General features: G+C 34.4%; 1 protein-coding gene across 4 annotated transcripts; it reads left to right on the forward strand.

Annotated features, from left to right (window-relative positions):
* Positions 1-16,533: 16,533 nt before the first annotated feature.
* On the forward strand, positions 16,534-18,743 carry jhamt (juvenile hormone acid methyltransferase). Of its 4 annotated transcripts, none has more exons than XM_073966206.1 (4): positions 16,534-16,633; positions 17,090-17,926; positions 17,979-18,262; positions 18,335-18,743. In XM_073966206.1, exons 2-4 carry the CDS (start codon positions 17,553-17,555, stop codon positions 18,595-18,597), a joined length of 921 nt encoding a protein of 306 aa, XP_073822307.1. In that variant the 5' UTR covers positions 16,534-16,633; positions 17,090-17,552; the 3' UTR covers positions 18,598-18,743. The 4 variants fall into 4 exon arrangements, with proteins under 4 accessions (XP_073822307.1, XP_073822305.1, XP_073822308.1 ...); XM_073966204.1 differs by having other exon boundaries at positions 16,559-16,886; XM_073966207.1 differs by having other exon boundaries at positions 16,566-16,633; positions 17,093-17,926.
* Positions 18,744-20,727: the final 1,984 nt, after the last annotated feature.

The following is a 20,727-nucleotide window of genomic DNA, read 5'->3' on the forward strand; positions in this document are numbered from 1 at the left end:
GGATTCGGAAACTACAACGTTCATGAGAAAAATCAAATAACAAACAAATAAGAACGACGTTATACCCTCCACCACGAGTTGTATTGAGGTAAAAACGAGTTGTATTGAAGTAAAATTAAGAAGACTAAATACCAAATCTCAGAAAGTTCGGTAAAACAATGTGACTAACCATCAAAATACCGAAATTCGGGAGGTACCGTTCCATGGAGGCTACATCAAAACGTCTATCAATTCCTACAAATTTCTGGCGGAAAGTTTTTAGACTCAAAGAAGACTAAATACGAAATTTCCGATATTTCGGTAAAACCTTCAAAACTTCTTTGGGGATATAGGAATCCGCGGACCTATACTGATAATTCTCTTCCGGATTATTTTCTAACCCCATGGAAGACTACATAACAAATGTCAGTCTTCCGGTGGCATACTGACGTCACAACATTTATACCGATGAATTTCAGTCAGAAAAGCTTTTACCTCCAACAAAAACTAAATACAGTATAGTCTCGATAATCCGGATAACGCGGTAATCCGGACACTAGAATTTTATACATTGTAGACTCTATAATCCGGGCATCTCATATTTTTCGTACCTCGATAATCCGGACATCAAAATTTTTTCCTATATTGAGCATTATATTCTTATTTATTGCATAGACGCAATAGCAATTCGTGTACAAATAAGAAAAATTAAGTTTTTTTAAGTCAAAATTTTTGGTTCACATCTCGCCTTTTTGGCTAGCCACTTTTGACTCAGTTATACAGTCAATATGGAATTCACACTATCTAAATCTGTCGAATGATTTTTCTACCGTTCAACGTATGAACATCTGGAGGTACCGTTCTATAGGGGATATACGAAGGCGTAGACCTATACCGACAAATTTCAAATGGAACGTTTAATACCCCAAATGGAGACCAAATACCAAATTTAAGCCATTTCGGTGCAATATTGAGGCCACATCCTTCGAAATAGGAACATATGCCGACAAATTTCATATGGAACGTTTAATACCCCAAATGAAGACCAAATACCAAATTTAAGCCATTTCGGTGCAATATTGAAGCCGCAACCTTCAAAATAGAGGCGTGGCCCTATACCTACAAATTTCAGGTGGAAACTTTTATACTATCAACGAAGACTAAATACAAAATTTCATTCCATTGAGGCAACAACTTTCAAAATACTGAAAATCGGTAGGTACCGTTCTATGGAGGCAATATGAAGGCGTGGATCTATACCGACAAATTTCTGGGGGAAGTTTTATACCCCCAACAAAGACTAAGTACCAAATTTTAACCATTTCGATGTGATAATGAGGCTAAAACCTCCAAAATACCGAAAATCGGGCGGTACCTTTCTGTAAGGGCTATATCAAAACGTGGACCAATGTAGCCCATTTGCAATATCAAACATCCTAGAAATAGAAAAAAATCTTTTTTTGTATTTTTTGTTGTTTTATCAGCTATCTTATAAAAAAATAAAAAAAATAATTTGCAGAGTGGGCTTGGATGGAATTTTCGCGATTTAAAATTTAAAATCAATTTTTATCAATGATTTTACTCTTCGATTTTCTTGAAATTTTTTGTATTAAACTACGATTAATTACAAAAATTGTAGGACCTATTTGGTAGTGATATTCGAATGATTACTATTTATTCTTAATTTTTTAAAATTTGTACAATACAATTTTTCCTTTATACCAGTGTGAAACATTTGTTATTTTATCAAAAACTAGCAGACCCCGGTCCGCGTTGCTGGCCCGTCGTAATGAGTTTAAATGACAACTTTTTATCGACTTTATGCTTGAAAATTAAAAAATAGGTATTTTCCACCCCACTTCTTCGGTCTATTGTCAAACCGAGAAGGATTTTTTGTCTGTAACCTTTCTTTTCTCTTACGGACTTTGTCGGATTTTTTCGCCAATTCATGCTTTTTAGGCTTTATTATCGTCCATGTCCCTGTCTTTATCCTAAAGCGATCTAATTTTTAAGGTTAAGAAGTGGTTAAATCGAATTCTCCCGCTTATTGAGACTTTTATGTTTTAGCTTTTCATGGCTGATGGACCGTTGAACCTCACCATAATTTATAAATATATACTTTTTCTTGATCGGGGGCGCAACCACCGTTGTCTCGAAACCTAATTTGCAACCCGATGCACTCATAAGGTTAGCAAATATGGCATTTTGGACCAAGGGACATTCCTGAATATTAGGTTCAGTAGTTTTGGAAAAATAATGTTTTGAAAAGAGTGGGCGTGGTCATCAGTTTTCAAGATATAACATATTAAAAAAAGTAGGCCTGGTCCGGTATCTTGGCTCCAAATATGCACACAACTTCATTGCCTACCAAAATGTATGCTGAAACCGATATAATCATACATTTGGCTTATATATAGCGTTTAACAGAAAGGCATGGGGAAGGTACCCCACCTCTTCCGAAATTCATAATATATACATAACAACGGCAAATATTGAGCTTTGTCGCAAATTTTATGGAAATCCCTTCAATAGTATTGGAGTTATGACATATTAAAAAAACAGGCGTGGTCGGGCCTATAGGCCCTAAAGAAGTACCTAGATTGTAGATTAATCCGTAAGTTTTAATCCGATACATGAATAATTTTTGCAAATATAACGTTTTTTAAAAATATCACATAAGGAAGGTACCTTGCTCCCTCTGGAATTCAATAAAATATGTAACCTGTTTTCGGGGGGCGTGGTAAACTTTTCTTTCCAAAAAACCTAAGTTGGGTTATGACAGCATTTGATTTTTATTCATAAAGGTAAGGCGTTTTTTTTTCAAATATGCCCCCTTCAAAATTCAAGAAAATATGCCCGTACATTCCCTGATATTTTCAGGAAAATCGGTTCAGTAGTTTTGTAGATGTAACATATTTTAAAAAATGGGTATGGTCAAGTCATTGGATCCTAAAAAAGTGGGTAAGGTCTTCCGAAATAGATACATTCGTAATTATTGTAAATATAACATTTTTAAAAAAGTAGGGTATAGGGGAAGTACCCCGCCCCCCGTATAAATGATAAAAATTAAAAATTGAAAAAAGTGGGCGTACATTTTCTTTGCATAAAAAAATATCGAAATCGATCCAGCCGTTCTCAACTGATGCCATGACCAACGAACGACATTGGATTTTTATTTTTAAAGATTTAAAAGTTTAGACAAATCGCGATTTCCTTGAAAATCCCTTCAATAGTTTTGTAGATATAACCTAATTAGAAAGTGAGCGTGGTCGGATCTTAAGTCCCAAAATAAGTACGTAAGGTTGGAGACACAATCGCCATTGACTCGTAAATAAATTCCGAAACCGATACATTCGTATTTGTTGCAAATATTGCATTTTTACAAAAATATGGCATAGGGGAAGTACCCGCCCGATCCGAAAGTCAAAAAATATGTAGCCTATTTTTATCGGGGACCAACCCTGTACATTCGCTGGAAGTTTCAGGAAAATCGATTCAGTAGTTTCGTAGATATAACATATTTAAAAAAGTGGGCGTTGTCCAGTCTTAATGCCCCAAATAAGCACGTAAGGTCGGAGACACAATCGCCATTGACTCGGAAATTAATTTTCAAAGCGATACATTCGTAATTGTTGCAAATATTGAATTTTTACAAAAATAGGGCATAGGGGAGATACCCCGCCTGATCCGAAATTCAACCAAATGTGTAGTCAATTTCAATATGGGGCCATCACTCTACGTTCCCTGAAAATTTCAGGAAAATCTGTTGAGTAGTTTCGTAGATATAACATATTTATAAAAGTGGGGGGAAAAGTGGGCGTGGCCAATTTTTCTTTGCATAAAAACCTAAACTGGACTATGACTAACATTTCCACAAAAAATTATCCAAATCGCTCCAGCCGTTTTCAGCTGATTCAATTACCAACAAACGACAATTGAGTTTTATATATAAAGATTAAAAAAAATTAAATTTTTCAAAATTTTTTTGTACTTTTATTTGGGAATTTATCTTAAACATCTTAAAAACGTAGTCATTTTTCGATTTTGAAAATTGGTTAGCTGTTACTGTACTAACTAAATTGATGATCAAAAATCTGCAGCTTAGGAACTATATGAATGGGCATCCGAGACGAATAATCTACCAAATATTAAAGTGATATTTGCATCCGAAGAATACTATTTAAATACAAAGGAGGATTTGAATTTTAGATATTCAACGGCTATGCCTATCGTGGGCACAAAAAAACTTCATTCAGTAATACGCACTGCTGCTGGTACACTTATAGCTACACTATTCTTAAAATCGCAAAATAAAGAAGTTTTTAAGACTTTTAAGATAAATTCCTAAAAAAAAAACATCAAAACAAATGTTTATAAATGGAACTTTTTTGTGTTCTTGTAAAATAACATTTGATATAAAAGAAATATTGTATTGACAAATTTTAAAAAATTAAGAAAAAATAGTAATCATTCTAATCCCACTCCTAAATATGTCTTAAAATTGTTGTAATTAATCGTAGTTTAATACAAAAACATTTCAAGATAATCGAAGAGTACAATCATTGATAAAAATTGATTTTAAATTTTAAATCGCGAAAATACCATCCAAGCCCACTGTCCATTTTTTTTTGCCCAAGAAAAAAACTTAAAAAAACAAAACTTAAAAATTTGAACTTTGATTGCCATTTATTTAAAAAGCGTTCCGTTCATTGTAGAATCCGCAAAAACTTTCCAGGTGTAAGCACCTTCCATTTTAAGTTGCTTCAGACGCACCGTGATGTAGGTCTGACCTAGTAGAATATAACGTTTCTAATCCAATAAGGTGGTAACATCGACTGGATGTTTTCAAAGATCCTTAGGTTCATTGTCTAGAGTTCAACATAACATGAGGGTTTTGCAAACATGCACGAGGTGTTTTCGAAGTATTGCCACTAATTGAGCATTAAGAGCAACTTGATAAACCAAACCATTACTAAAGACAGGCCGGTATAAACATCTTGGTCAGCGTTGGTATCATTAGAACATTCACAACAAGGATGAACAATGCTAGGCATAAAGGGTTATACAGAATAAGGCCACTCCACTTACAAAAATGTTTTATCAGAATAATTAAAAAAATATATATTATTTAGTCAATTATTTCCATTTTTTAATCATTTTCACATTACTTCGAAAGAGTGGGACGGAAAGAAATAACTAAATCAATATCTCACCACTTCCTTCCCCATTCTACAATTCAAAACAACATCTTCATCCTGCACGGTCTATAGCAAAAGAAACGCGTGAAAAGGGTTAATAATTTGAGGATATGTAAAAAATAAATTTTCATCTACACATCATTCGCTTGCCTTGTGGCTGCCCCCGGCATTACTGCCTACGACGCTAAAGGGTTGAAAACAAAGGTGAGTAGAGTAAATATAAAATATTACATTATAATTATAATTTTTGGTGCTTAATGAAAAATATTATTACAGCAGTACTGGCTGTGCTGGGCTGGCCTGTATGTGGCATGCACTGCGGCGAATGTCATGAGCAATGAGGATTATGCGGCAATGGATGCTGACGCTTGCCGCCGAAAAGTTTTTTTGCCGAAACCAAATGAAAATGTAAGTCCTCATTTTCCCATCCAAGAACATTTTTTAATTGTTAACGACAGTCTAAAATTTCGTTAGTTGATCTCTAACTACGGCTGGTAAGAACGTACATATGAATGTATGAGCCCAAGTGTGTGTGCGTGTGTTTGTGTAGACGACATCAGCACGTCACCGCGGAATTTCAAAATGAGTTATTAATGCCAGTGAACATTTGTTTATGTAAATTTTTCCTACGAAGTTGGTACTTTTACATACTTTGTTATAATGAAAGTATCATTCTGCCAGGGTGTCTAAAGTTGTTGTTAGTAATGGTAGTACTGAATGCTGCTAATACAAATGTCTATGTGCGTGTGTGTGTTTGTGATTAACCCCTTTTTATTTCCCGTTTACTGCTCGCATTGTAATAAATGAATGAATGTAATGATTTGGTGATAGACATCAACAACAAAGTCGTCTACGTCTGCCACGATGGAAATCTTCATCATCAAATCTCTGGCATCATGTCATTTATTATTTGCCTTGAGATCAAGACGAAGATGTTGTTTTAATTTTTAAGCAAACTCACGCCTCAATAGTGGAAGGCAATGAAATCAACCAACAACAACAACACTAGCCATGTGGCTAAAGAAGCGTTTTTCGACTTTAATTTTGAATAAACCGTAATTCAGCACAGCTGAATTAAAATTTCAATTCAGCATAGCTGAATGAAATTTTCATTAGAAAATGTTCAATTCAGCTTAGCTCTGAATGAATTTTTTTAGTAAATTCAGCCTAGCAAAATAAATTTTTCTTTAGAAAATTTTCAACTGAGTTTAGCTGAATGAAGTTCTCTTTAGAAAATTTCATTCAGCTTATCTGAATTGAAAATTTTCTAAAGAAAATTTCATTCAGCTAAGCTGAATTGAAAATTTTCTAAAGAAAAAAAAAAGAAAAATTTTCTAAAGAAAAATTTCAATTCAATTTTTCTAATGCTGAGTTGAGAATTTTCTAAAGAAAATTTCATTCAGCTAAGCTGAATTGAAAATTTTCTAAAGAAAAAAAAAAGAAAAATTTTCTAAAGAAAAATTTCAATTCAGCTTAGCTGAATGAAATTTTCTTTAGAAAATTCTCAACTCAGCATTAGAAAAACTTCAATTATGCTCAGCTGAATGAAATTTTCTTTAGAAAATATTCAATTCAGCTTAGCTGAATAAAGTTTGCTTTGGAAAAACTGACAATTGGTGCAAGGAAAATTTCCTAATGTAAATATGGATTTATAAAATATCGAACTCACCTTGTCTGAATGATTTTTTTAGTAAATTCAGCCTAGCTACATAAATTTGTCTTTACTACATTTTCAATTCAGCGTAGCTCAATACATTTTTCTTTAGAATATTTTCAACTGATTTTCGCTGAATGAAGATTTATTTAGACATTTTTCAATTCGTCTTAGCTGAATGAAATTTTCTTTAGAAAATTTTCAATGAAATCATCTTTAGAAAATTTTCAATCTAGCTTAGCTTAATGCAATTTTCTTTAGAAAGTTTTTAATTCAGCATAGCTGAATGAAATTTTCATTAGAAAAATTTCAATTCAGCTTAGCTGAATGAAATTTTCATTGGAAAATTTTCACTTCAGCTTAGCTGAATGAAATTTTCATTGGAAAATTTTCACTTCAGCTTAGCATAAAGCAATTTTCTTTAGGAAATTTTCAATTCAGCTTAGCTGAATGAAATTTTCGTTAGAAAATTTTCCATTCATCTTAGCTGAATCAAATTTTTTTAGAACATTTTCAATTCAGCTTAGCTGAATGAAATTTTCTTTAGAAAATTTTCAATTCAGCTCAGCTGAATAAAATCTTCTTTAATCTAGCTTAGGTGAATGCAATTTTCTTTAGAAAGATTTTAATTCAGCTTAGCTGAATGAAATTTTCATTGGAAAATTTTCACTTCAGCTTAGCATAAAGCAATTTTCTTTAGAAAGTTTTCAATTCAGCTTAGCTGAATGCAATTTTCTTTAGAAAAATTTCAATTCATTCTAGCTGAATGAAATTTTCTTTAGAAAATTTTCAATTCAGCCTATCTGAATGAAATTTTCTTTAGAAAATTTTCAATTCAGCCTAGCTGAATGAAATTTTCTTTAGAAAAATTTCAATTCAGCCTAGCTGAATGAAATTTTCTTTAGAAAATTTTCGATTCAGCCTAGCTGAATGAAGTTTTCCTTAGGAAATTTTCAATTCGGCTTTGCTGAATGAAGTTTTTTTTTAGAAAATTGTCAATTCAGCTTAGCTGCATGAAGTTTTCTTTAAAAAATTCTTCAATTCAGCTAAGCATAACCAAATCTGCATTATTTTTAAATTAATTTATAATATTCAATTGGTACTTTTCTTTTGTTATTGTACATTGTCAACACTTTATCTGTTAACAAAGAAAATTGTTCACTTTGCCACAAGATTTCCTTCCTTTTCAATGCCGCCCGCTTATAGTGTCAAAAACAATGATTTCAACACTCATGACCTCATATTGTTTTAAGCAATTTCCTTCTGTTTATAAGCCAATGAACCGTCTCCACTCAACGAATTCAAGATGCGGGGATTTTGGGCGTTTAGCAAAACATTCGCACCAAAGGGATATCCTTCGTCTGTTGTGCAGGGTTAAAAACTAATGTTTGTCTTAATCTTTGATTTGTTTTTCAAATGTAAACGACAGGAATTAATTTAGATAAATGATTTTTGAAGAGGCTTTACCACTTACTCCACAAAGAAGCACAATATAAGAAGCAGCAGTGCGTGTAAACATCAACATCAGCATCAATGCCAAATGCCAGTTTGGCATCTTCCTTCAAATGTGCCATGGTTGAAGACCATGGAAATTGAAAAGTCTTGCCGTACAAAATTCCTTCAACTTGAAGTGGTTGTTGGTCTTCATTAAAAATCGTGGTGCGAGAGTGATTGTTTTCTTTGGTGAGTCTTTCTATCTGCCTAAAGTTTTACAACCATTAGAGTTACGAAATCATTATAAATTGTTTTGAGTAAACAAAATAATTTCGTATTGAAATTTGATTTATTTGTTAATTTGTTTGTAATGAATTTCTGTCGTCTCCCATCCAGACATCCATCTAGTCATATATCCTTGAACGACAGTCATCATTGAAGCATGTAATACCAGTTCTTTCTGCCTGAATTTAATCTAAAACATTTACCCCTCCTTCTTCTCCTCACCCACCTCCACCAGTCTGTCTTTAATGTAACATTTTCTTAATCTTAAGTATTTAATTGGCTACATTTCTCAGCCAATTTTCGATTTAGGTTTGGGAATTCTTGGTCTTTGCCTCCTAGCCTTAATGGTGTGTCTATCTGTTTTGCATTTAATGCTCTTGTTGTCTAGGTTGGAAAGAGGTTTTCTTTTTGCACTTCATTTCACTTTGTAAATTTGCTTTTAAATTTAATAATACAACTGGTTTTCCTTCTGGTATCTGTTTGCTTTGGCTCCATCTGAAAATATATTTTCTTCTTTTGTTGGAATTTTAAGGGGAGGAGGGGTAAATTATTTACTTTTTAACCACTTAGTTGTTGAGTTCAGAGTCCGTCTGGAAACAGACAAAATTGAACATCGAATAATCATTCCATCCATTCATTGTCTTTTCTTTGTAGTGTACAAAGTTTGTATTGTAATTATTTGCTTATTTCTATCGAGAACGTTTCATCGAATAATTAGTTTCATATAAACTTTGTAATTGTGACCTTTTTGAATATACGGTAGCTAAGCAAATTGCCAATTAAGAAATACTTTTCTAATTTAACTCATACACCTCAATAGCAGTATTGGAAAATGAGAAAAATTAGATACTAGCAACGCAAGTGTTCCCTACGACATGTGAAGGTTTTGCTGTGGACCAATACAGTGCAAAACTCGCACGACCCGCTACACCTTTCAAACTGCTCTGCCAAACCTACTCAATTAACTCCACTAGATCTGTGGTTACATCCCATCGAAACCGCCACATTCCTAGAACTGGAGATATACTCAGAGTCATATTAAGCAGAAAAAAGGACATACAAACATATAAAATATTGTTACAGCAACAACAACCTTTCAGTGATGCATATGATGAGTATATGAAGCACCCACAAGTAAATTTTCACCACAAGTCAAGTTTCTGAGTTGTGGCGTCGATATAACCATATCCGTCCCTCCGTCTGTTGAAATCAAGATGCAGCACGCAATTTTTAAGATAGAGCTTTATAATTTGGTATAGAAGTTATGTTACTCCCAGGATGTTTAGTATTGAAAATGGCTATATGGGTGTATGTTTTGATATATCCCCCATAAAACGACACCTCCCGATTTTCGGTATTTTGAAGTTTTCTCTGTAATTATTTTAACAAAATGGCAGAAATTTGGTATTTAGTCTTCTTTGGAGCTACAAAACTTTTCCCAAGAATTTTGTCAGTATAGGTCCACTTTTTTATGTAGCCACCATATTACGGTATCTCCCGATTTTCGGTATTTTGAAGGTTTTAGCAACATTATCTTACCAAAATTGAAATTTGGTATTTTGTCCTTTTTTGGGGCTACAACACTCTCCCCCAATTTTTTTCGTATAGGTTCCCCACAACGGAACCTCCTGATTTTCTATATTTTGACGGTTCAAGCCACATTATCCATCCCAAATGGCTGAAATTTTAATACCTAGTCCTCTTTAAGGCTACAAAGAGGACTAGGTATTATTCAGTATTGGTCCACGTATCGATATAGCCCCTATAGAACGGTACCTTCCGATTTTCGTTGGTTTGCAGGTTTCAGACTCATTGTCTTACTAAAATAGATAAAATATGGTATTTAGTCTGCTTTGAGATTTCAAACCGTTCCCTCGAAATCTGTCAGTCATTAAAACGTGGACCTAGTGCTGATATAGTCACAGAACGGTACCTCCCGATTTTCGGTATTTTGAAGGTTTCAGCCAGATTATCTTACCGAAATGTCTAGAATTTGATATGTGGTCTTCTGAAGAGTTTTACAAAACTTTCCGCCAGAAATGTGTCACTATAGGTCCGCATGTTGATATAGCCCTCATAGAACTGACCTCCCAACTTTCATCATTTTTTAGATTCTGTCTGAATACCATACCCAAATGGCTGAAATTTGGTATTTAGTCTACTATGAGACTACAAAATATTCCTCCAGAAATTTTTCAGTATAAGTCTAGGTATGAGTATGGTGGTACATGCTTACCGTCGAGACGCGAGTTTGTTTTAACAAATTAAAAAAGTAAGAACCACGAGTTGTATTGAAGTAAAATGGAACAATAAGTTTCCTTTTGTTTATGAAAGTACTAAACTCTCCCGTCACGCCATTCCAATTGGACGATGCGTGTTGGTAGTCGTACCTACTTACAAAACCCCCTATTAACCCATGAATAACTAGTTATTCTTTAACCACTAGAATAACTGGCCACTAGAAGTTGAAACATTTGCTAAAAATTTCTACAACTCATAGTGGAGGGTATAAAAATTTCGCCCCCGGCCGAATTCAAAGCCGTTCATACTTGTTTTAACGGTTCCCTATAATGCTTAAGAAAACAGCTTATTTCTGTTTGGCCTTCTTGTTGCTTCATTTTGAGATCACATTTCTTCGTTAAAATCGAATGGAGAATCTTTTTGTAGAACATCTAGTCCTTCTAAATCTATTCCTCTCACGACCTTAACAGACCTTGAGTTCCATTTTGCGTCACCTTGTTACATGATGGTTTTGCCTTGAAGCCTATTCGATATGAAATAACCCGAATGAGCAATGTGCTATTATACTAAAAAGAAAAATCAGAGATGAAGAATTCTAATGATTTAAACTGATGTTTGATTCGAATTCAATTTCAAATTACCCCTGCCAATCAATAAATTACAATGCCATTCACGATCACGTTGATTTTTTCGCACCTGCTAATAATTCGGGTAATATATAGGTATATATATCATAAGCTGTTTCAATAAGGGGAAAAGTGCACTGCAAAACTTAATTGAAATTCGACTTAATTGAAATTCTATTCACAGAATATTTGAATAAAAATATTTAATTTGAATGTACATACAAACTGTGAGACAACGTTTGCCCTACACCAATATGTAGGAAGGGTATAATAAGTAAATTTTAGTAACATGCTGAAATAATGGAGATTGACCCACCTTTTTTATACCGATCAACTTCTATCCGCATTTTCAGTCGATTTAGCCTAATCTGTCCTCTAAACCTCGTAATCACTCTAAAGTTCAAAATTTCAGTTGGTCACTAGAACAAATATGAAATTTTTGAAGAAGAATGTTAAAAATGTGTATTGAAAAGTTGTAAAAAGTGTACTGACAAAACAACATGGCTCTTGCTTATTTCATAATAAAGAGCCGTGTGTATGGTGCAATCTAAGAAGCGACGTCGGAAGGTGAAAAAGTTTGTTTTTGCATTGGTGGTGTGTATGCGGTATTCGGCCAAACGCTTGTGTTTCGTTCTTGGTTGTTGTTGCGATTTATTCTTCCACAAGCATACATTTTTTCTGTAACTCACAGTTAACCAACCTAGCAAGCGAAGAGGAAAAGACAAAATTGGTATGAATTATTACACTGCTTAACAAAATTGAAAAAGTTGAATGTCTCAGCCGAATTTTTTGTTGTTTCTAAATGAAATCGGCGAGATATTTTCAAATCCGGTCGAGGTTTTTCTCCATAAGGTCTTGTTCTTGAGATATAGCTCAAATCGGTTTTTACGAGTTTTACCCAGAATTTCGCTATTTCCGGATACAAACAAACATTTTTTGTGGGTTTTCGACACTAATATATTAAGGAGATGTTGTACGTTCAATACAAACTGTTTTTGAAATAATTATGGTGAATATATATCAAAAAATATAGAAAACATACGACGGACTTTGTAAAAATTGCATATTTTGACATCGGATCTTCATATGGCACACTGGATATGCTTAGGGTGTCTACTATATAGTCCAGTATTCAAATATATAATATAAAGTTCATATAGCCCATGATTCGGCCATAACCTAAAAATCGTCATGAAGACCCTTAACAGCACTTAAACAAAAATGCTTACCATTTTAGAGAATATTTTCGAACTTTTGTGGGGGAGGTACCAGAAGGAGTGGACCTATAAGCACCATCTTCGAATTTAATCCAATATTCGAAGAAATATTACGATATGCACAGTGTGGACAAATACAATATTCGGTTAGGGCCGTAGGGGTTTTTTACAGTTTTCAGCTCTTTTTCTCAAGAAGTATGGACTTACCACTTAAAAAACGTGTACCATCGTAATAGGGAATTCGAAATTAAACTAAGTTTGGACAAAATATTACGAAGACCAAATCGGTTCATCCGTTCGAAAGTTATAGTGCGCACCAGACAGACGGGCGACATTGCTAAATGTAGAAAAAATTGATAAAGATTGATAAATAATGATTTCAAATGGAGTTGATATTAATAAGCGAAGATTTTTTTGCAAGTCAAAAAGGAACCACACACAATCACCATTATGTGATCTGGTTTCGCTGTTGGTAGCAGCTCATCAGACATATAGGCTGTGGAGTGAGTGGCTTCTATGTCATCGAAATGTCTTCTTTCAAATACAACGTGTTTTTACCGAGACGAATATTTGTCCGTTCAATCTGTATGGCTTACATGAAAAACGCTTTTTACACAGCCTTAGGAAGTTATGAGTTTGGCTCTGAACGTTAATAAATAGCATCCGGATGCAGTTCAAGGGAGTTGTGAAAAAGGCACTCCCGCACTACAAAGAACTGCATAATTTTTCCAAAGATAAAAGGTTGATATAAAATAACAAAATAAACCAAAAGTTGGGAACATTTTTACGGTAACTCACGAGAAGAAAATTTCCTGATGAAGTGCTGTTAGAGTACTTGTCGAAATCTTAACTGGTGGTGGGAAGACAATATAAGAACCCCTTTAGCAGATGAAGCAAAAACATTTAAAATTTTGTCTGTTAAAATTAAATTGTTTTTAAAGATTTTTTTTCTATTTGGACCAATATTAAATAAGTTATGAGTATTTTTTTGGACATAGTTTTTACAGAATTCGACTTTTTCAAAGAGCGACATCTTTGGAACCTTTAGCCAAAAAAAAAATTAAAATATACTGACATATTTTGTTGATGAGCAGCATCAACACAGTAAAAAAATATAGGAAATCGAAAACTACTTCTTGAAGAAATCCCCATATACACTCCGGTTCATCTGAATAGAACCAACCAATATTTGTCTACAAATACCGTTATATCTGACGAAAGAAAAGAAATTGTAAATTATAATTTTGTGGACATGTAGAGTATATAGTAGCCGATATGTTCAATACCTAACATGTTGCGCATATGCGTCATAACGGTACTTTTTACTCGCTTTATGAAAGGTGTCAAAATATTAGCATTTTTTAATGGTTCACCAGGATAGAACCACCCTAAGAATTTACACAAATCCTTTGTTAGATGTGGGAAACGTTAACAAAAAAATATTTATAATTATAAATAAATGCCGTGAGTGTTAATTGCTATCAAATATTGTGCAAAAATTTGTTTTAGGGTCTTGAAATTTGATGAAAATCGATGCTTAGAGCTCCAAAAAATATTTTTATGAAGAAATCGGTAGAAACAATTTATAAAGACAAAATTTTATACTGAATTATGTTCAAAATGTTCTATACTACAATAAAATTACAAAAAAGTCACATTTGATAGGTTTATCAGTCCGAAACAGAGGAAATATGGACAAGATAATTCAAAATTCTACCTTTCCAATCAAAAAATTGATATTTTATCTCAGGAAAGTGAATGCAAATCGATGGGTTCCACCCATTTTCGTTGGCTATGGACATCTACAGGACAAAAAAATAAAGAAAATTCCACCGCCGAGCGCTCCATGTCACCATCAAGTCCTTGGAATTTCAAAAGGTTCTAAGACATTTGATGCGAAGAAACAGCTTAGCGATAGAGGAATGCAGACGTTAAGTTTTTCGAAAGGAAAGGGTATAATTTTGATGGTTATGATGTTCACACATCTTTTACTCATAGTACAAGTACCGAAAAAATATTTCTGATCCGTTATTACACAAAAAGAGCGCCTTTGTTTCTGAGCTATCCATGTCATGCGATATCTTCTAAATCAAAGCCCTTGATGTTGACATGAAGCGTTCGGCGGTGGGATTTTCTTTATTTTTGGACCTGTAGATGTTCACAGCCAACGAAACTGGGTGGAACCCATCGATTTGCATTCACTTTCCTCAGATAAAATATCAATTTTTGGATTGGAAAGGTAGAATTTTGAATTATCTTTACCATATTTTCTCTGTTTCGGACTCATAAACCTATCAAATGTAACTTTTTTGTAATTTTATTGTAGTATGGACAATTTTGAACATAATTCAGTATAAAATTTTGTCTTTATAAATTGTTTCTACCGATTTCTTCATAAAAATATTTATTGGAGCTCTAAGCATCGATTTTCATCAAACTTCAAGACCCTAATACAAATTTTTGCACAATATTTGGTAGCAATTAACACTCACGGCATTTATTTATAATTATAAATAGTTTTTTGTTAAAGTTTACCACATCTAACAAAGGATTTGTGTAAATTCTTAGGGTGGTTCTATCCTGGTGAACCATTAAAAAATGCTAATATTTTGACATTTTTTCATAAGGCGAGTAAAAAGTACCGTTATGACGCATATGTGAAACATGTTAGGTATTGAAAATATCGGCTACTATATACTCTACATGTCCACAAAATTATAATTTACAATTTCTTTTCTTTCGTCAGATATAACGGTATTTGTAGACAAATATTGGCTGGTTCTATTCAGATGAACCGGAGTGTATGCTTGATCAGCATAAAATACATAAAATACTGAGCTCGCAATATTTAAAATAGAGCTTTATAATTTGGTATAGAAGTTTCTTTTTCTCCTAAGATGTTTGGTATTGAAAATGGGCTATATCGATCCACGTTTTTGTATAGCCCCCATAGAACGGTATCTTTCGATTTTCGGTATTTTTAAATTATCTCACCAAAATGGCTGAAATTTGACTGTATAAAATTATTCCATAAGCTGATGGCCTTTGTAGCTAATGCTTTTACCACTTTTGTAATTATCCTTATATTTACTATAAGTATAATTGTAAATAAATAAAATTATTCCACCAGAAACTTGTCGGTATAGATCCACGTCTTTATATAGCTCCCCATAGCTTCCGATTTTCGATGCTTTGAAGATTTCTGCATCATTATCACACCGAAATGGATGAAATTTGGTATTTAGTCTACGATGGAGACATAAAACATTACACGAGAAAACTGGGTATAATTCTACGTCTTCATATAGCTGCCATAGAAGGGTACCTCCCGATTTGCGGTTTTTTTAAGGTTTAAGCTTCATTACCACACCGAAGTGGCTGAAATTTGGTAATTCGAATTCGTTAGGAGTGTGACCCCAACATTGTTGGGGTATAAAAATTTCTATATGAAATTTGTTGTTATAGGTCCAAGTCTTTGTGTATTTTGTAGATTGTGGCCACAATATCCCACCGAAATTGCTGAAATTTTGGGATTAGTATTTATTGGTGGGTATAAAAAGTTCTGCCAATTCGCCGTTTTTACTTGTTTTTGAATGATTTCGAAAAAAGTAAGCCCAAACGTAATGATGTATGGTACCACATCATGGACCACTTACTTGAATTTAGTCGTGAATTGAATCATACTGTCGTTTCTTTCTATATATTTACAATTTTCTTGGGGTATATTAAAGTCTGCCACGTCCGACTTACTTTGATTTCTGGACGGTAATTAATTTCTTTGAGTATTTTGCATTTAATTAATTTCTTCGAGTAAATGAGCGATATTTATTCATTTATACCGTACCAATAGTTATGAGGGCGTTTTGTTGCTTTTTTCTCTCTCAGCTATTAAATGTGTTAAAGTCACAACTAAAAAATATCAGCTTCGTTCACAATGGTTTTGCTCGTGAAACACATTAAATCTAAATAACGGAGAAAAAGTGTAGCTAACACGCCAAGGTCAAGTTCAAGATCACTTTGTGTTTTGTTTTTTCATATTAGAGACGTGTGAATTCAGGTCAATGTACTCTCTCTGTTGAGTTTGTTCGTGCGAGAATGGGAACGAAACGGAAGTGTGAATTTGTCTAAGAAATTTTATGAATGAAATTCGGGGAATCATAAAATAAGTTTATTTGTGTGTGCGAAGCAGCTGGATTAGATTGGTATTCTGATATCTTCTAACAACATAAATTATGGACACTTAAGCCATGAAGTAAGATTTTGGCTTTTCCAGTTTTTAATAAGCGAGACGATCGCTTAATTCAAATATATTCTAAGGATAATTTTCCCCTCACATATTTAAAAGATTCTTTGAATATTCGAATACTTAATAGGCTTTGACTTGTTTAGTGTCAACAATTGTTTGTATCTTTGAGTCAAATATGATCTCAAAAATAATGCAATATTTATTTACAGCAGAAAATAAGCTGGCATCTGTTAGGTTGTCATGGGACCATGGACGTAGTAATTTATGGGATATTAAATGTTCGCATAAACAAATCGAATGTAAATGGAATACCCAGCAATAGAGAAAGACAAGCAACCCCCCAACTACGCCTGTAATGACCATGACAATGAAACTGAAAATGTCACCCCTGTGACATTCCATGTTTAGAATGGAATAATGGGATAATAGGAATTCATCAGCTTCCAAATACCCACATTTAAATTCAACAAATAGATGAATGAAAAACCAATAATGAGCTCCACTACAAATGTGGAATGTTAATGTTTCCCAGTAAAATTCATATAAAAGAAATTATTGTGGCAACCAATCCATTTAATAGTATACGAACCGGCATAGTGTTAGCAACGATATTTTGTGCTCTCTCTCTCTCGCGCTCTCCCACAGCCGCTCAAAGTAAAAGTCATAACGATCATGAATCAGGCCTGCCTGTACCACAGAGCTAATGCAGTTCAACGTTATGACGCGGAACAAATCATTCAAGAATATGCGGAAAAATTCGAGTGGCGCCATGACGGCTTGGATTGTTTGTTGGATGTGGGCACAGGATCCGGAGATGTGCTAATGGATTTCATTTATCCCATAATGCCGAAACAATTTTCGCGTGTTGTGGGTTCTGATATATCACGGAAAATGGTGCAATTTGCCCGGACATGTTATAGCAGTGAGAAACAGTGCAGTTTTCGGGTATTGGATATTGGCACCAAGGAGAACCTACCAGAAGATCTCGTGGGTTCATTTGATCATGTGACCTCATTTTATTGCCTACATTGGATACAAAATCAAAGGTAGGAAGAAGATAAATACGAAAATTATATTTAAGATATTCTAAACTTCCAGGCAAGCTTTACAAAACATCTATAATCTGCTGCGCCCACAAGGTGGTGATTGCTTGTTGGTCTTTTTAGCAGCTAATCCTACCTTTGATATTTACAAAACTCTGAGTAAATCAGCCAAATGGTCGGCTTATATGAAAGATGTAAATCGTTTTATCTCCCCATTGCACCACTCCAATGATCCCAAACTGGAATTCACACAAATGTTAGAGGATGCAGGATTTACGAACCTCGAAGTTGATCTAAGGGAGAAAGTCTATGTCTATGAAGGTTTGGAAATATTAAAAGGTAAATTGTAGAAACATTTATTTCCATACTCCATCATCGTTTATTGTTGTTCCCCCTCACCAATTTTTACAGATAACATTAAAGCTGTTTGTCCTTTTTTGGATCGCATACCTGTATCACGACATAATGAATTTTTGGATGATTTTATTGACATTGTCACGGAACTTGATTTAAGGCAGAGTAATGATGCCAGTGGAGAAATGGACAAATTTAATTCTCCCTATAAACTCATTGTGGCCTATGCCAAGAAACCAGCGGCATTGGTTGAAAATCTTCTCAATGGTTTAATTATATCGGCAGAAAGTGAAGAATTGGAAAAGAAAAATATCAAATAGTTGTGGATTATTACCATCTGTAGTTAATTTATCATTATCAATTGTAAATTTGTTAGTAACCGTTAATAGTGATATTAGTAAAATTTTTTTGTTGTACTCTGTCGTTGTGGAATTACAGGAGAAATAAAACTGTTGTGGGCAATTAATGGCATATTTTCTAAGACGATTTGAAATCGAATTCATTCGAATTACTACCAAGCTCCTGTTTATGTGGAAATTTGTCATTTTATTATTTAATTTTAAATATATTTCAGAAAACAGAAATTTGGACGAACGTGCTTTCGGATCGTTTTATTGAAACAGACCCTAAGTCTATTCGGACGTAATTACCTCGATGTTGGTGACATTTTCATTACCTCCACCACGAGTTATATTGAAATAAAATAGCTGAAAACACATCCAACGTTTGAGTAAACTTTTGTGTTAGGCGTTGAGAAAAAACAACAACAACAGGTCGACGCCGACACCAAAGTCCAGCGTTGTTAGCCGGCATATTTTTCAAATGAATTTGAATTTTTAGGCATCATGCCCAACAATGTAAAAACAGCCAAAACGACACAAAACGTTACCCAAACGTTGGATGTGTTTTCAGCTTTAGTTTCCTTTCGTTTATGAAGAAGACTAATTACCAAATTTCAGCAAACTTCGTCGATCTATACCGACAAATTCATGCGGAACGTTTTTAGACTCAAAGAAGACTAATTACAAATTTCCGATATTTCGGTAAGATAATGTGACTGAAACCTAAAAAATACCAAAATTAAGAGGTATTCTTTATAACCCCTGGAAGACTAAATAACAAAATCCAGTCATTTCGGTGGGATATTGACGTCACAACCTTTAGAATTGCGAAAATCGGGAGCTACCGTTCTATGGGGGCTATATGAAGGCGTGGACCCATGCCGACAAAATTAGAGGGGAATGTTGAATACTTCAACGGACACTAAATACCAAATTTCAGCCACTTCAGCGGAGTATTGTGGCCATAACATTCAAAACACCGAAATTCGGGAGGTACCGTTCTATGGGGGCTATATAAAGGCGTGGACCTATACCCACAAATTTCAGTTTTATACCCCAAATGATGACTAAACACCAAATTTCAGCCAATTCGGTGGAGTATTGAGGCCACAACCATCAAAATACCGAAAATCGGGAGGTACCGTTCTATGGGGGCTATACGAAGGCTTAGGCCTATACCGACAAAATTCTAAGTCAAAGTTGTATACCTCCAGCGAAGAGTAATTACAAAATTTCAGTCATTTTGCTGTACTAATGAAGCAAAATCCTTGAAAATACCCAAAATCGGGTGGTGCCGTTATATGGGGGCCATGGGCGTAGCCAAGTTCTTAGTCAGCTCCAGTCTCTTAGCAAGCTCCAAGCTCTTAGCAAGCTCAACGCTCATAGCCAGCTCGACGCTCATAGCCAGCTCAACGCTCATAGCCAGCTCCTAAGTACCAAATTTCAGCCATTTTGATGGAATGTTGTGGCCACATCCTTCACAATACCGAAAATTGGGACGTACCATTCTATGAGGGCTATATGAAGCCGTGGACCTTTACCGACAAGATTCTGGGGAAAAGCTTTATATTCCCAATGAAGACTAAGTGCCAAATTTTAGCCATTTCGCTAAAACCTTCAAAATACCGACAATCGGAAGGTTCTCCTATGGGGGCTATATAAAATGTGGACCGATATAGGCCATTTGCAATACCAAACATAATAGGAGTAATAGAAACTTTTTTTCCAAATTACAAATCTCTATCTTAACAAGTAAAAAAGTATCAGTCGGCTTTGCCGACAGAGATATACCCTCAGTCTGTGTGGATTGAAATACTTTTGTTGGGGAGGTACCGGAAGGAGTGCACCTATAAGCACCATCATCGAATTTCATCTAATGTTCGAAGAAATAATACAATATACAAAGTGTGGACGAACGCAGTATTCGGTTCGAGACCTCCAGGCACTACATATGGTGCCATAGGGTTTTTTTACAACTTTCGGGCTGTTTTCTCAAGAAGTATGGACTTGCCCCTGAAAAAACCTTTTACTGTCGTAATTGAGGCAGCGAATTCAAGTTGCATCAACAAAAATCCAAATGATTCGAGAGCAGGTCTTAAAGTGAACTTA

Source organism: Musca autumnalis, unplaced genomic scaffold (genome assembly GCF_047663935.1).
Source record: "Musca autumnalis isolate F117 unplaced genomic scaffold, ASM4766393v1 scaffold_2, whole genome shotgun sequence".
Lineage (NCBI taxonomy): Eukaryota > Metazoa > Arthropoda > Insecta > Diptera > Muscidae > Musca > Musca autumnalis.

Coding starts and splice junctions, on each gene's coding strand:
- jhamt (XM_073966206.1), top strand. CDS start 17,553: ATGAATCAGGCCTGCCTGTACCACAGAGCTAATGCAGTTCAACGTTAT. Junction 17,927..17,978: donor CATTGGATACAAAATCAAAG/GTAGGAAGAAGA, acceptor CTAAACTTCCAG/GCAAGCTTTACAAAACATCT. Junction 18,263..18,334: donor AGGTTTGGAAATATTAAAAG/GTAAATTGTAGA, acceptor CAATTTTTACAG/ATAACATTAAAGCTGTTTGT.